Genomic DNA, 17,398 nt, shown 5'->3' with positions numbered 1-17,398 from the left:
TCCCGTCTGTTTATGCAACAGGGAGTGAATTCATCCAGCTACTGCATTTAATACGCTTTACTATACAAAAGTATCTCATAGAGCTCCACTGAAAATCCCTTTAAACTGCAAGGCCAGGACAGCCCAAAACACACTTCATATCTTAAAATAACCCTGCAGGTTGATGGCATTCCTTCAGGGTGCAGCCTTCATCTAAACATTCAGTCATAGTTAAAAATACAACCTTTTAAGACTTAAATGATCATTAAATCTGAAATATTTCTTGGACTATCTATTTGTGGTTACTGGTGAGCTAAGCAAAAAAAATCTTTTCAAGATTTTTACATATTCTGTTTGAATTCTGCTAATGCATGCATACAATAAATAAGTATGTAGATAAATCTAACTTCCTTCAGTGACTTAAATGAGTTATTAACAACACGTGTGGCATAAATCCAAACCAAAGACAGTTCCAGAGATACATTTTCCAACATCCAAACCACACAATTACCGCCACGCGGATGTATGCCTCCGTGCACAACTCATTTATGCATTTACAGTTTACATCCATGTGAAAACATGCGTGCTTCACACACAGATCTGTACAGTCAGCACAGTTTCGAGGTGGACCTTAGGGATGACAACGATTAATTAATGATCAATTAATCGGTCGTTTTCAATCGAACACGTGAAACTGTATCGATCAATCAATAGGCTATGCAATACTGTTCAAGTATATAGAATATGTTGCTGAGGAAAAACACATTGTATTGTTTGGTATGAGCAAAGTGTTTATGTTTTTTGCAATAACGATTAATTGATTGTTATTTTTACCAATTACTGATAAGGAAAGAGCCAACAATTTGCAACCTTAGTAGACACCAAAGATTAGTGTCACCAATTCAGTATCTGGCCAAATGTGGTCTCTTCTGGTCCTGAGGTAGGACACTGAGTAACGGCCAGACAAGTGTTTTGCAGAACATTGTGATGTCACAGGTGAAGCTGACCTTTGACCTTTTTTTCTATAAACTGACATTACTTCAGCATTTTATCCTACTGGACATTTGTGTGAGATTTTATCATAATTTGCTCATGAGTTCCTCAGTTATGGCCAAAACCATGTTTTGTGAGGTCACCGTGACCTTTGACCAGTAAATATTGATCAGTTCATTCTTGACTGAAATTGGACATTTGTGCCAAATCTGAAGAAAGTCTGTCAAGGCACACTTGAGATATCACATTCACAATAATGAGATGGTCGCAAGGTCACAGTGACTTTGACCTCTGACCACCAAAATCAAAGCAATTCATGTTTGAGTCCCGGTGGACGTTTGTGCCACATTTGAAAAAATCCCTCAAGGCGTTCTTGAGATAATGCATTCATAAGAATAGGATGGACAAATGGACGGAGAACCCAAAATAACGCCTCTGGTCGTGGCATAAAAACTATAGGAGTGCAAAGGTGGTCTCAGAAATAAACCCAACGTTTAAGGATCGGTGGGAAAGACGACACATTTATGGGTTTTTAAATGGTTCTGTTGGAAGAACTTTCTCCCACAAACATCACAACCAAATGTCTTCTCTCCCGTGTGCAGCCTCGTGTGTCTTTTAAGATGTCCTTTGTCATTGAAACATCTCCCGCAGATTGTACAACTGAAGGGTTTCTCTGCTGAGTGGCGTTTCTCGTGTCTTCTCAGATGTGCTTGATGGCCAAACTTTTTCCCGCACAGCGAGCAGCTGAAGGGTTTCTCCTCTGCGTGACTCCTGGTGTGGACGATCCACACTCCTCTCCTGTGAAAGCTTTTGTTACACACGGAGCAGCTGTAGGGTTTCTCTCCTGTGTGGGTTCTTATGTGTTCGATCAATGATCGACGCTGGTTAAATCCTTTTTTACACACTGAGCAGCTGAAGGGTTTTCCATCCACGTGAATTTTCATGTGTGAAAGTAATGTTCGCTGATGAGTGAACGTTTTCCCACATATCGGACAAATGAAGGACTCATGCTCCACGTGCACGGTCATGTGACTGTAAATACTCCTCTTGGAACAAAGTATTTTACCACAAACAACACAAATGAAATTTTTCACACTTTGAGAATTGGCTTTTTTCAAAGCATCTAAATGCGACTGAGGTTCACTGGACTCCCTCCAAACATCGTCACTGTCCTCCGTCTCAGCCCCCGAGGAGACGGAGTTGTTGTCATCACTCGCTGGATCTGAGTTCCTGGCTGGTTCTGATCCTCCGCAGTCGTCTCCATCAGCCGCTGTTACCATCTGTTCATCGGTTTGAATTTGATGAAGCTGTGAGGTCTGAGCTTTCTCCTCATCATCTTCACTCTTCACAGCAGCGAACGGGAACTTGATGATATCGTCTTCCTCCAGTCCCTGAAGCTGCTCGCCCTCCTGGCTGCTCCACACCTCCTCCTGTTCCTCTTTAATGTGTCGGGGCTCTGGGTGCTGCTGATCGGAGGGAACCTCTTCTTTACACACCAACACCTGCTGGACGTCTGCAGGGACGACAGAAATACAAACATATAATGTTGTTTGTAAGTAGATTGTATATTTTATGCTCTGTTCTTTATTGATGGCTGATTATTTTTGTATATTGACAGTATTTGTTATTTATCATGACTAGTTTTGTTGTTGCTGCTGAGGAAGACATTGTGTGATATTTATTGGCTGATCAGTTTAGTAGTAGAGCTTGATATTGTTTTTTCAGGGCTGATACTGATTATTAGTAGTTAATGAGACCGATAACCCGACATCACTGATTGTTTTATTTATTTATTTGTTTGCAGCTTACAATGCCCTCTGTAAAATGTCAATGAAAGGCATGTTTGTAAAGTTAATCTCAAATTATATATATATAATTTGAGATTAACTTTATAAACATGTTTAACTTTATCATGTGGAGCATTGTCTTTCTGACATTTAATAATATTAATAATAATAATAATAATAACGATCAAGAAAAAAAAAAGACAAAAGTTTGCTCTCCCAGATGCCAGAAATTGTAAAGAAAAACAAGTTTTTGTTTATCAGACAGCAGATACGCATATGACATGGGTCTCCTCAACACATGTATTTACCATATAAAAAGAAGGAGCAGGGACAGTAACATTAGGCTGGCGGGGGATTTCTTGTGTGTGTGTCTAGATTATTTCTCTTATGTGATATCTGTAAACAAAGAGAGAAACTCCCGCACACTGTCCTGCTTACTGCTGACATTTTATTAAATAAATAAAACGACGGTTCAGCATTACAGATTTTTATCAGGTTTTTCTGATACACCTAATGTTGGTAAACCAACCGCAAAAGCACGGAAACACGTTGATTGGAAGAAATCCATACCCTCCATATCCTCCATATCATCACAGCCCTAACTGACGCTTATGTGGTAAACATGATACCCGTCACATCTTCTTTGATGCCATAATAAAGTGTATAATCACACACACTGGAGCAACACAATGCCAGATTGTTTGGTGCTGTGTAAAGGTGTAAAGGTGTAGGGGCGGTACAAAAAGGAGTCTTCATTTGTCTCAAAACATGCATGATCAGTGTGCACCAACCTGCTCTGTATAACCGCACTTCAGGCTTTAACACAGCGTCCAGTAGTTTACGTTGTTGGCCGATCTCTTCATTTGACTGAGAAAGTTTCCTCTCGTACTCTGTTAATGTCCTTTCAAACAGCTCAACTATCTGTTCAACGGCTGCAGTAAGACGCTGCTTCACCAGCAGTCCAGCAGCTGCCTGCGTCTGCTTTAACTTCAGTGTAGGTAACTGAAACTTTGGTCCACCCTTCACAGGCACAGCAGTGACTGCAAACTCAGTGGTATCATCCTCTACTTTCAGTCCTTGAAGCTGCTCGCCCTCCTGGCTGCTCCACACCTCCTCCTGCTCCTCTTTAATGTGTCGGGGCTCTGGGTGCTGCTGCTGCTCAGAGGGAACCTCTTCTTTACCCACCAACACCCGCTGGATATCTAACAGCAGACAACGAGAATCATGTTAAACATAAACCCTTTAATGAGATTCATTTAAAGTATTTGTTTACTGCCAAAATAACTAGCAACTAGGGACACACATTAACAACAGGACTAAATGCATGCCTAAAAAAAGAGAGGAAACCCTTCTACACACCTGCATCATCCTCCAGCAGTCTGCACAGACGACTGATCTCGTCTTCATACTCTGATATGGTTGTCTCAAACAGTCCAAATATCTCTTCTGCAGCCGCAGTCAGCTGCTGCTTCACCAGCACTCCCACACTTTGCACTTTACACATTTTACCCGTTCCTTTCAAGCTTCACAACTGCACAAAACAACCAAAAAAAAGGTCAAACACAGTAAAATAGATCTTCTCCCTGTACAACCAGCAAGTTAACTGCAGCTACAGACAACTCTGCAGGCCAATGTGCCACTGTCAAGAGCTAGCACTGTAGGCTAATGTTACTGTCAACAGCTAGCTTTGTAGGTTAACGTTACTGTCAACAACTAGCATCGTAGGCTAATGTTACTAAGTGAACAGCTAGCATTGTAGGCTAACGTTACTGGGTCAACAGCTAGCTTTTTAGGCTAACGTTACTGTCAATAGCAAGCTTTGTAGGCTAACGTTGCTGAATAAACTACGTCCTTCGCGATAAAAGCTTCTTAAATAGACAAATGTCCGCGGATATATTAAGAGACAGCGTGTGTCAAATTCCTCCCATTAAGGAAAACTCACTTTCTTCCTCTTCTTCTTCCTCTTTTTTGGGCTTAGATGTGCGACCGCCACCTTCAGCTTCGGAGTCGCTCGCGGACAGGTGTCGTGCCAAAAAGTGATCGTCTGCCAGAAAATGATCCGCCGTCCGCGGGAGCGCGCACAGCCAGTGAAAGCTGCCTCGCTCAGTGTTCACGTCTTCAGCTGCTCTCACGTGGATCGAACAGTTGAAGTATATAAATACACATAACTTTATGTCCCTGGTGAGAGCATAGGTATGTCTTTGTGAAACCCAATTTTCACGTGTTTGCGATTTATAGTTTGATCAGGCATGACATTCACGCGCTTGTCAATAGTCATTCCCGTTGTTTGTATGTGTTTAATATGTCTAAAATCTTGTACATTTAGAAAGTAGTCTATACTACTTACTTTACGGATGGATAATGTAAAAATAAAGGTATTATCTGCTATTATCCTTATGAGCCTGGATTATATTACCTGCTCTGTGCCCTTGATTATAACAACTCCTGTCCCTTTTACCTCCTTTTACCTGTTTAAATACCTTTAAAGAGCCAATACAACACATGAAAACCTGTCAAGAAGTGATTGCAGTTCCTTACTTGTCTTATTTGACAGATTATAGCTCACCCAGTCCCATTTTACCTGTGTAAATACCTTTAAAGGGCCAATGCAATCCATAAAATGCAATTTATTTCTTACCAAAAATTTATTGCAGCTCCTATCTTGCCACTGAAAGGCTGTCTCTGCCTCAAAATGACTTGATTTCATTCAAAGTGATTATATTTGACAAATTATATCTCACACAGTCCCTGTGCAAATACCTTTAAAAGACCAATGCAATGATAAAATGCAATTTTCAACTTGCTAAAAAGTAATTGCAGATGCTATCTTGTTACTGAAAGGTTGTTTCTGCCTCAAAATGACTAGATTTGATTCTTAGGGGTTGTATTTGACATACTGTAATCATTTTGTCATTTTGACCTGTGTCAATACCTTTTAAAGGCCAATGCAATGCATAAAATGCAATTTTCAGTCCCTAAAAAGTGATTGCAGTCCCTGCGTCAATATGCGGTGGGCCCACATACAAAATTAAGAATCATACTTTCCTGAATAAAGATGCTATGTAAATACAATATTTATTCAGAATATACATTGAAAACTCACACGTCCCTCCTCCTCTCCACATTTTATTAAGCAGGAGAGTTTCAGTCACAGTCATGATGTATTGTAGCAGGCAGTCATAGCAAAAAACATTAAAAATAGTTGGAAACATTTTTGGAGAAAAATATTTGAAATAAGAAAAAACTCATTCATTTCAATGTCAAAAAAAAGCGCCAAACTACAGTTGCAAGCAAACTATAAATCAAGAACTGAGATCTATATGAAGCTACAGTTCATGACTTGATAATGCAATGTATTTTTTAAAAAAATGAACAAATAGAGCAACACTTGCAATAATGAGACATTTTTCAATCATCCAATAAATGAAAAAGTGCATATGCGTTGTACACATCATAACAGCTACAGGCACTGTACTACATCTTACCTATTCATGCCTCTGTGTCCCTGCTGAGACACTGCCGGCATGAAGTTGTGACATTTGCAGCGGACATGTGTATGGAGCCAAATATGTAGGAAAATAATGTACTATTGTGTGTGCAGAGCTCTGAGACTGCTTCTCTTTCTCTACGTGTGCTCAAATTTGTGATTGTGTCCACAACTCTGTAAAGCATACTCAGGTTTGTGAATATGTTGAGACATTTCTAAATGTTTGTGCATGTGTGGAAAACGTAAAAATATTTACCCATAAACTCAATGTAAATGGCCTTTTAATAATAAGTGACACATGAAAGCATTTAGCTTTAAGAGATAGCAAAACACTTTGACTTTTGCTGCACTCTTATCGTGCCTGAGATCTGTAAATGTGTGAGGTGATCTGTCTCATGCTAGTGCCAGGAAGTCTGAGTGTTGTATTTCCTGGGTGTATCCGAGTCCACACCTCTAAATATAACGAACTTTAGAGTTTTTCAAGTATGAGGCGTGGCAAACCTATCAGGTAACAAGAATGCAGGGCCCAGAAACATCATGCAGTGGTACCGAGTGGAAGAAAAGTGTTTTATTGTGTATTATTTTTACATTAAATCAATAAAAGTATCATCTTGTATATATTTGATATACATGACAGTGACAGAAATGAGATCGGTATGTACCAATGCAGACTGAGAAAGTATTAAACTAGAATTAGCTCTTTACGGTTGTTTGCCTCTGTGCACCGGTCATGTAGCATTAACAGTTTACATCCACGTCTGTAAAGACATGGACTAAAAACATCTAAACAATTAGCACAGTTTCAAGGTCGACACCCAAAATTAGTGTCACCAATTCAGTATCTGAATCAATGTGTCCCCCTCTGTTCCTGACTCATGATGCTGTACTAAAGTATTGGCCAGAGAAGTATTTTGCATAAAATTAAGATGTCACAGTTGACCTTTGGCTTCTTGGATATACAAAACTTCATTATTATATCCTATAAGCCATTTGTTTGAAATATGAGCGTATGAATTCTTGAGTTATGGTCAAAAACACGTTTAATAAGGTCACCTTGATCTTTGACCACCAGATTCTAATCAGTTCATTCTTGAGTCCAAATGGACATTTGTGCCAAATCTGGGGAAACTCCCTCAAGGTCATCTTCAGATATTGCGTTCATGAACATGAGACAGATGAAAGGTCACAGCGACCTTGACCTTTGACCACCAAATTCTAATCAGCTCATAGTTGAGTTCAAGTGAATTTTTCTGTCAAATTTGAATAAATCCCCTCAAAGTGTTCTTGAGATATCACACTCACTAGAATGAGACGAATATAAGGTCACTGTGACCTTTGACCACCTAGATCTAATCAGTTTGTCCTTGAGTCTACTTTAACGTTTGTGCCATATTTGAAGAAATTCCCTTTAAGTGTTCTTGAGATATCGCGCTCACAAGAATGGACCAAACATATGCACAGATGGACAGGCGACAGGCGACAGGCCAACACGATCTTATTCTCAATAAATAAAAATGCCTGATTTAAAATTTTTGGTGACAGTATTTCATTGTCAGTATTTTATGAAAGGTTTAGTAAAAACCCCACTTTGAAATTTCATTCATGATAAAAAGCCATTTACATTGAATTTTTTTTTTTATAAATTCACATATTTTCATATTCCTATACACATGTATAAATATGTTGCACATTTGAAAGGTTTATGAAATTATTGCAAATCTGAGTATGCAGTACATATTCTCAAATCTGGGTCTACATTCACAGATTTGTGTACACATTCATAAATGTTGGTACACATGCAAAACTAAAAACACATTTATGGATTCCTGTACTCATTCACAAATTTAAGTACTTATTCACAAGTGCGAGTACACGCGTACTCACACCTCATCGGCCAGCTGCTCTCCCAAATGTTGGAATGTTCTGAACAAGGACAAACACACGTAGACCCTGTTTAGACCTGGCATTAGCATGCATTTCAGTGATCCGAACAAAAGTGGACAACCGAGACACATGCCGTTCATACCTGTCCTTTTCATGCGTCTCTACTTGTGTTCAGATTTAGTTACTGCCCTGTGCACAGTTATTATGTCCACACTTTTTCTAGTTGCTCTGTAGCATGCTCGCTGCTAAGGTTAGCAGGTGTGTCCGAACCGCTGTCAGCAGAAACGCGTCTCCTTCCATAAGGCAAAACAAGGGAAGGTAACGCAACACTTTGTCCAACTCGACATAAAATGAGTAAGTTACGGCGCATTAGCACAACCACGTCCTGTACCGATGACGTGGTCCTTGCCGGAGATGCCTCATGATGGCGTTTATACTACAAAACATATAATAAATATGGACAGAAAATGCGTCTTGGTGGCTGTTTGTACCTCTATTTTGAGCTATCCAGGTGTGATCAGATCACCCGAGCTACATGCTGATGCCAGGTCTAAACAGGGTGATAGTTAAGGTCGGCCTGAGCAAGTAGGCTGCTAGCAAGACTTGCTAACGAAGAACTACTCCACTAAACTAAGATTCATAGTTAGTAGCATTAGAGGCTTTTAGTGCTGTTGTGCAGTCCTGAGCGTGGGTGAGCTGTTGTGCTGTTGTTGTTGTTGTTGCTCCCGCTGCAGTTCTCCTTACCCTCTGTCGAGGCCATGCTCTCCAGAGTTTGGATCTTGTTTTGCTCTTCTTTCATGAAGAGGTCTACTAATAGGATCTTCTCCTTGTGGATCTGGAGGCTGATGTCTTTGGGGATGTCTGGAATCAGCCAGTCCACAATGTCGCTCATCAGCATCACAACATTCTGGTCGAGATGAATTGAAGAGAATCATGTCATTTCTTTTGTTTTTGTTGCTAACATTCATTATTTATATAAAAAAAGCACCATGTTTAGGTAACATAAAACATGATTTAGAATCCAGATTCTGTCATACCTATAGATGGGAATACATGTGATGTGGTTGGTAAACATGTTACAAGAATGTAATAACATATATAGTCACAGGATTGAGATGAGCTTTTAAAATTTAAGTTAAAATCAAACTCACTCGATCCCTGAAACAACAATGCAAAGGATTAGAACGCAAATGGAAAGCAACGAAATCTGATGCCATTCACAGAAATCTCAAGGAACAAAAGAAATATGACTAAAAAGCCAAAAAAAGGCAAGATCATCTTATTTCTCAGGCATAATCTCCAAAAACCATCATAACCTGGAAGTTCTTTTTAACGTCCTCAGCTCTCTTTTTAATGAACTTATCGATTCAGCCCTGGAACTGTATTATGATTTAGCTGAGGAGTTTGCTGCTGGTTTTACTGAGAAGATAGAGAGCATTCGGACCCAGAATTTACCTGATGAAAGAAATCTATCCATTGTCTATAATAATCCTGTTTCCCTCACACAGTTTCAAACCACTAACCTCTCAGGACTCGTGATTTAGTGACCAAATGAAATCCTCCACTTCCTTTTCAAACACTAAGTTTTCACCACTGTTGGTCCTCTTATTTTATCTATTAGTAACAATTCACTGACCTCTGGCATCTTTCCTAATGGTCTTAGACGAGCTATTATTCAAGCACTACTTAAAACAACCGGATCTGGATCCTCTTTTACTCTGCAATGATCGACCAATCTCTAAACTGTCAGTCTTATCCAAAGTGCTGGAGAAGGTTTTTTTCAACCTAATTAATCTCTTATGAATAATAATAATAACATTTTAAACGGTTTTCAGTCTGGTCTTAAGAGCCCGCTTTAGCACAGAGACAGCCCTTGTCAAGGTTTGCAATGATTTACTTTTACCAGCCGACAGAGAGCGCCACTTTTGACTATTTACTACTGATCACTGTGTTCTCCTGCACTGCCTAAAGTCCTTGGCTGGTTTAAAGAGAACAGCACTTTCTTATCTTATCTAATTCTTATCTCTCAAATACAACCGTCTCTGTTGTAATAAGAAGCACCATCTCTTCTGTTGTTCATTTTAATTACGGGGTTCCACAAGGGCCCATTCTTGGCCCACAACTATTTTCCATTTATATGCTGACACTGAAAGCACTGACCAAGCGATGGTGCTTGATGAGTTGGGGATGAGAATGGGCTGGTCAGAAATGTTGTTTTAACCGGGCCCTGCATGAACTAGATCGGCAATGCTTACGCAAAAATAGTTACCGTATGCTTCAGTGTAAAAATCCCAGATTTACATATAAAATTTAATAGTCAATGAGCTTTGTAATAATTCAATTCAATTTCTAATAAATTCATATATAAATAGTGCTAATTCATACCAATCTGTTTGTTCCACCTTACCTGGAAAACAATGACAAATGCTAGTCGAACAGCCAGCACCGCCCAGAATTCCTTTGAGATCTCGTATGGAGTGTTTGACCACGGGGGTTCTCTGTAGTCTTTATACCTGCAGATACAAAAATACAGTTTGTTCTTAAATTTTGACATGTGTTGATAATTCAACAACTGATTGTTCCTTAGAAGTAACAGCTGACTCAACTCCTTTTCCCACCAACTGCAGATGAGTTAAAGCCGGTGACTGACGGAGACATTCAGTATGTTTACATGCACAGTTAAGTTGAGCTACAGTTATAGCTCCATTAGGCCATTTAATTGGCCTACTGTCCTTGTCCCAGTATGCAAACACCAGGGGTGAATCGATTTATTGATGGGAGAGTCAGACAGGAGGCCTTTTATGCACAGATGTCCTCGGGATGATTCCCGAAATCCATCAAATCTGTCAGGACATTTTTATAACAAGCAAAAGTGCAGACTCTGCTTCCTCCCCAAATAGTTTATGTTTCTGTTTTACCACCTGCAGTTACGTTTCTAAATATTTGCAGATGTGGCTCAGGAGCATGGACGTGTAAGCTATCCATATAAAAGTTACCACCATAAATCTCACACTCAAACGATCTGGTTCGCCCTGCTTGTTTTAGATTTATTGGTCCTCGATGTTTTTGCAGCCAGTACAACTTAGCACATAGCAACATATGGATACACACACTGAGTGATATGCACATAGCAACCGACAGCAACATGACACCATACAGAAATAAACAGTACAAAAAATATTAGAAAAAGTTGAATTATTGTGTTAGTTCAACTAAAACTGGACTTTTAAAACACAAGTAAACATGTTAGTCCAACTGAAATACGGAGACAGACATACTTCCGTTAATAAATCGATTCACCAGCAGTGCTTGTATACTGGGACAAGCACAGGAGTCCAAATATTTGGTTTACTATCTATAACTGTAGCTTGACTAACTGTGCATATAAACTTACTAACTGTCATTGATTTTGTGAGTACTTGGTGTTTGATGGCTCTGAGGTGGGAGAGTGTGCAAAGGCAGATGATTTTGGAGCCAGTGTGTGATGCTGGTATGTTTGGTTTGTTGGTGATGGTTAACATGGTGAAGAAGCAGGACGAACAGTACTTACCTGAGTCCACACATTTGAATCTGCCCACAGACTGAGTTTGACTGATTCTGACATACTAACATACATTTATTTTTTTGACCCAATAGTTTTGATGCCATCCCAGTGGTTAGTTGCTGTAGTACCCGAGGAAATGGAAGTGAGATGAGTGTAGAAGTGAGGAAAATTAGCAGTTTAAATAATTACCCATTAGCATACAGTACATTAGTTTCAGTAGCCCCTCTTATACAGACACTACAGAGCCGCTATGAAGTCTCCTCTTTTTTCCTCATTTGCACGTTTACATAGAACTAAACAACAGCTGCATCACGTCACTCCAGTGTGTGATTTTAGACGGCATGCCGGCATCGCAGATGCAACAAAACAGTGTCGACCTCTAGTGTAACATATAAAATATGCATTGGCAGCACATCCTCTGCTTGGAGGCTAAGGAGTAGGGCTCCTCCTTTGATTTAGGAGTAGGCCACTGAGATTGCTTCAAATCGAGCAATCGTTTTTTTCTATGCAGTACATTACTCTTTGCAGTTGCGGATGTGCAGGCATCAGCACAGAGGGAGAGAGAGACCACACATTCAGGTCAAGCAGTGGTGAATTTACAGCTCATGGCAAGTTAATACGACACAGTCTCTGTCTTTTGTTAATATCTAGTGACGCATTTACAATCCGTCATTAGTGCCATTAGCTTATTAACTATATTACCTGAATGCCTCAGTCATGCTGAACATCCCGTGGAGCCTGTTTAAACTTTAAACCTTTGTATGGAAAACAAAATGAACCATCGAATTTTCATATTGACCAGCCAAACCCGGTTCGACTGGCATAATTCTGAGTCGGGAAGCGCCCTAGTTGTTCTTCGTGTTAGCCACTAACTGCTAATAGCTGCTTTTGAAATCACCCGTGGTGGATTGCACGCCTAACACGCCGTCAAAACATCACACCTACCCTTTACATGGTCCTGTCTTGCCAGCTGTCCTGTTTATACATATACCATTTTAGGGCTGTTAATGCCTCTTGTGGCAGCTTAAAGGTGAGACAACTTTCTCCCCCCACTCTAAGATTGTGATGAAGATTACATACAGAAGCAGCATAACGCCGTGATATTCCTGCTCTGAACAGGCAGTGTAAAAGGGTGGGGCCTGTCAACCGCCGTCTCCTGTCCCGTGGTGATAACGTGTGCATTGTTGTAAACATGCTGAATGTTTAACTCTTGTTTTCTAGTCTGATCCTTTATGAAAAGAGTTATGCATGACTGCACGGGATCTTTGAACAGGAATATTGCTCCACTGATTCTTTCAATATTGGTCTCACCTGATTAAATATACCTAACAACACCTTTCTAATGACAGCGGTACACTGATGTTTCAGATGTTAAACATGGTTTGATCATGAAATTGTGCACTGAATCAAATTTCCCACCTGCACATCTCAACAGGGTAGCCGAGGTGCATCGGATCCGCGGCTTCTTTGCCCTCCTGGAAGTGGCTGACATTAAAGTAGGACAAGGTATGGTTGACAAATCCATGCATGGAGCCATCAGGGCTGTACATGTACTGGTAGACCATTCGAGGGATGAAGTCTGAAGTGAAGGAGATGACAAATGCCTGGGGATGGTGGTTGGGGAGGTGGTTGAGAGATTAGGAGAAATGGGAATGTTAGAATGTGTAAACACGACATAGTGGAATGAAACAACATAAAGAGTCAAGTTAAGATGAAACAATCCACCGGACACAGTTTTTGAGTTGAGGATGTTTCATCTGATTTGCTGAGTCCTTGTACTTTTTTAAGTGTCTCCTTAAAACCCACCTTTATAGGAAAGCCTTTCTACAGAGCAACTCTATGTGATTTTATGAAAACAATCAGCACAGCAGCAGCAGCAGCGGGAGTGCACTTTTACATTATTATTAGTGGCTCAGAGGTAGAGCGGGTCATCCTCTAATTGGAAGGTCAGCGGTTTGATCCCCTGCTCCTGAGGGCAACATGTTGAAGTATCCTTGGGCAGGATACTGAACCCCAAGTTGCTCCCGATGCCGCATCATTGGAGTGTAAGTGCGTGTGAATGATTACTGAGAAGGAGGTGGCACCTTTTATGGTAGCCTATGGTAGCCTGTGTGAATGTGTCTGAATGGGTGAATGTGACAATGTAGTGTGAAAGCGCTGAGTGGTCAATAAGACTAGAAAAGTGCTATACAAGTACAGTCCATTTACCATTTAAATTCAGTCAGATGCCTCTGCTTAGCTAAGTTTCTCAAAACTTAAGTTTATTAAAACATCAGCAATGGGGCAGAAACATCTAACTGGTCTTTCTGTCATCAGTATCAATGCAGAACTCATTCAGATTCAGATAATAACCTAATAAACCACCTCGCAGCAGGTGATGCAGACGTGTTCCTCTGTCGAGCCTCCAGCTGCTGCTGAAAAATGTCTGTTCCACGTGCATCTGACAGATCTGATCACGATTCAAACCAGGTCCTGCCATCCGGCCTCACGCTGATTTATGCGACTCCAGTGACCCTCACACAATTTCCATGTGACTTTATTTACAGATCACATGACATACAGTGTCTCTAACTGAGGCATTAGGATAAGTGTTAAAACATCTTAAACTCTACTGCGACACTTGAGCATGGAACCAGACCTTGGGATGAGGATGTGTGTCTAAATGAGCTCAAGTCAAGGTTTTTTTAAACCCTTAACCACATGTTACAGTCCTCATCTGCAAAGGGAGCTGACTCAGGTGTCCTCCCGGGACCCACGTGTGGAGCTGTGGTCACATGATAACTTTTAAGTGGCGGGCAGTCAGCACTTACTATGAACCATTCAACACTTAAAAGATTTCTGCTGATTCAACCTAAAGACAGGAGCACGTTCAGAGAGAGACTGAAGAGCTGACGATCGACCAGGAGACAGTGCTCAGTGAAAAAAGATCACATAGCACAATCTGATGCCAGACACCAGACTGGGTTACAGGATTACCCACAGTCACATACAACCACTTGTTATCACATGATAGGTGTTGAGTGTTGTTGCTATTTGCTGATGAAGATTTGGAGATGTGTTGAAAGGTCTGACAAAGCCAATAACATTGTGTGGAGATTATTGTGTCACACTCACTACCAAAGACCAGAGGTCTTATTTATAAAACGCTGGATTCATACTAAAAGGGTACGTGCGGACAAAAGCTTAAAGTATTATTCCGTAATTATGGGGCACCCAGTAGCGTGCCTAGTGCAAAAAAAGATAACTACAGATTTTACAATACACATATAACAATAAATTGATATACACAAGTTTTACTTACATTGATGATGACAGCCACATTGGCTACCCCTCTGAGTAAGTTGTACCATATACCTGTGGAATGAATATGTTTACAGGTACGTTTACAGCAACAGCATTTTAACAAAGATGTCCTTTTACTATCAGGTACTTTCATTCATTTATTTATTCATTTAAGTATGTTGATTATAACTCACCAATGTCTTTGGCTCTTGCTGCCACTGGTCTTCGTAACTCAGTCACAAATTTCTTGGCGTCAAGTCGTATTTCAATGATGTTGTTGAGCAGAGCGAAGAGCGGAGCCAGAGGGAAGGATGCCACGAACAATGTCACAAAGCCAAACTGGATGACTGAACACGGAAAAAGAGAGAAAGTCATCACCACTAACATCAGCCTTACATCTGTGAGTGAATCCAGTCTGGTCTAATGTTAATAACTCTAAAAGTATAATGCTGCTGCTGTGTAGTGTGTAGCGGTATCACGTGTGGTACTGACTCATTTCCATGTATTCAGGTGTTAACCCAGCAAATGGTTCCAGGAAGTGGTCAGTTTCGCATCTCTGCAGCTTCTTCTGTCTCTCCTCCTCTTGAAAAGCCACTTGCTTTGACCGAATGTAGCGAATCAGCTTCTTTAGCTTGCTGAGGAAAACAGCAATTTGAGAAAGACCATTTCAGGTTCTGGTCTTGAATACTTGATGAAAGGGATTATGTTTACATTCATAAAATGTTCTGTTTTTTTGCTCTTACCCTGAAGAAAATATTCAACAATATTCCTACTAATCTGTTTGCATGTTTAATGAAAAGAAATATTCCACTGATATTCACGTTTACATGCAGCCATGCTCCAATTAGTGTGCTCTGACATGTCATGTATCAGATCAAAATATAGAAAAGTGGAATGACTGGATCCCACCTGTTTTATGAGAAAAGGCTATTTTAGGAATATGGCCTAATTCTGAATATCCAAAGGGAATATGCTCTATCAAATTCAGAGTACTGTCATATTCTGAAAAATAATGAAATATCAGTGTCCATGGAAACATGGTCACTGTTATTTGTAACAACCAGTTTAGAGTAATGCATACTTACGGTACTCCAATCTCAAAAAGGTTGTTCTGAATGAGCTGCTTTCCCAACATGGTGATACTCAGCTGGATACACAGCTCCATCAGACAGCCTCCATGAGCACACTGCAAAACAGTCCACAACTACAGTTTACCACAGCTGAAAGGCATTTTAACAATTGGTCCAAAGCAAAACAACATCAGCTATATGGAAGGATTTAAAAGACTGAAATACATTTTTCATGACAGCACATAGACAGACATGTCTGTGCTGAAAAATAAACTACATTAACTGCTACACAGTTATATGCCTCTGTGCACCAGTCAGGTTGCACTTACAGTTTACTTCAATTTCTGTGAAAAAATCAGCACAGTTTCGAGGTGGGCGCCCATGGCTCTTGAGTTATGGCCAAAAACATGTTTGTGTTTCTAATCAGTTCGTTCTTGAGCCCAAGCACACATTTGTGCCAAATTTGAGAAAACTCGCTCAATGCCATTTTCAGATATTGCATTTACAAAAATGAGATGGATGCAAGGTCACAGTGACCTTAACCTTTGGCCACCTGATCTGATCAGTTCATCCTTGAGTCCAAGTGAGCGTTTGTGCTACGTAATTCCCTCAAGGTGTTCTAAAGATATTGTGTTCACAAGAATAGGCCAGATGTACAAACAGATGTACAACCCAAAACCCTGATGCCTCAGAGGCATAAAAACATGTAATGTGAGTGAGACTGGTAGCTACAGCCCTGCATGGTTGATAGTTTGGTGATGGTGAGATCTTTGGTCAGTGTCTGCAAGGCTGTGTTTTTTTTCTGGAAGCAGTATATGACCCTTACACACCCCAGGTACAATCCAACTAACAAAAAAATACCACCATGAAGGATTTGTTCATTATTGTTGGATGCTCTATATATATGTTTAATTAAATATTTCAAAGGTTATTCATTAAGGTAAGAATGAACAATGTAAATGTCAAGAGTGGAGGACAGTGGAGTTTGTGCTCCACACCATGTAATCATGGTGCTGAGTCACATAAAATAAATCAAATGAAAGCCAGGATGTTAATGCTTGATATAAGCATGTCAAAAAAGGACCATAACTATAATCCCAATAGACATATATGGTTACAAAAAAATGTTTTGAGATCACTTGTAAAAGTTTAAACCTTACCTCTTCCATTCTGTAGGATTCAAATACATACAGGTAGCTGCCTGGTCTGCCTACAAGTCTAGATGGAGAAATAAATGAAAGGGTCAAAAGTTAATATTAACCATTATTTACCTTAAAACTTTTATGTTATCATTTGTGCTATTTGTTGAAAGTGAGTGCTTTAATATATAAGTATGATGGAAAAATACAAAATACACTTAAAAATACCAAGA

The 17,398-nt window shown here is 40.0% G+C and overlaps 2 protein-coding genes across 2 annotated transcripts in view; both read right to left on the bottom strand.

Moving 5' to 3' along the window:
• Positions 1-1,221: 1,221 nt before the first annotated feature.
• LOC121950133 (zinc finger protein 135-like) lies at positions 1,222-4,763 on the bottom strand. Its single transcript, XM_042496053.1, has 4 exons — positions 4,702-4,763; positions 4,119-4,290; positions 3,551-3,961; positions 1,222-2,485 (listed from the first exon to the last, which is right to left on the bottom strand). Exons 2-4 carry the CDS (start codon positions 4,261-4,263, stop codon positions 1,467-1,469), a joined length of 1,575 nt encoding a protein of 524 aa, XP_042351987.1. The 5' UTR covers positions 4,264-4,290; positions 4,702-4,763; the 3' UTR covers positions 1,222-1,466.
• Positions 4,764-7,477: 2,714 nt separating this feature from the next.
• The window catches only part of LOC121950132 (anoctamin-1-like), a 34,471-nt gene continuing 24,550 nt past the window's right edge, over positions 7,478-17,398 (bottom strand). Inside the window, exons 18-25 of the mRNA XM_042496052.1 lie at positions 17,187-17,244; positions 16,042-16,142; positions 15,449-15,591; positions 15,151-15,303; positions 14,976-15,028; positions 13,094-13,278; positions 10,538-10,643; positions 7,478-9,037 (exon numbers count right to left, since the gene is read on the bottom strand). Of these exons, the coding sequence (XP_042351986.1) occupies positions 8,783-9,037; positions 10,538-10,643; positions 13,094-13,278; positions 14,976-15,028; positions 15,151-15,303; positions 15,449-15,591; positions 16,042-16,142; positions 17,187-17,244 (1,054 nt within the window). The 3' untranslated portion in view covers positions 7,478-8,782. The remainder of the gene's footprint in view (positions 9,038-10,537; positions 10,644-13,093; positions 13,279-14,975; positions 15,029-15,150; positions 15,304-15,448; positions 15,592-16,041; positions 16,143-17,186; positions 17,245-17,398) is intronic.

This window comes from Plectropomus leopardus, chromosome 11 (assembly GCF_008729295.1).
Source record: "Plectropomus leopardus isolate mb chromosome 11, YSFRI_Pleo_2.0, whole genome shotgun sequence".
In the NCBI taxonomy this organism is placed as follows: domain Eukaryota; kingdom Metazoa; phylum Chordata; class Actinopteri; order Perciformes; family Serranidae; genus Plectropomus; species Plectropomus leopardus.
Note: the sequence above shows the minus strand (reverse complement) of the source record. Positions and strands in the feature narration are given on the sequence as shown.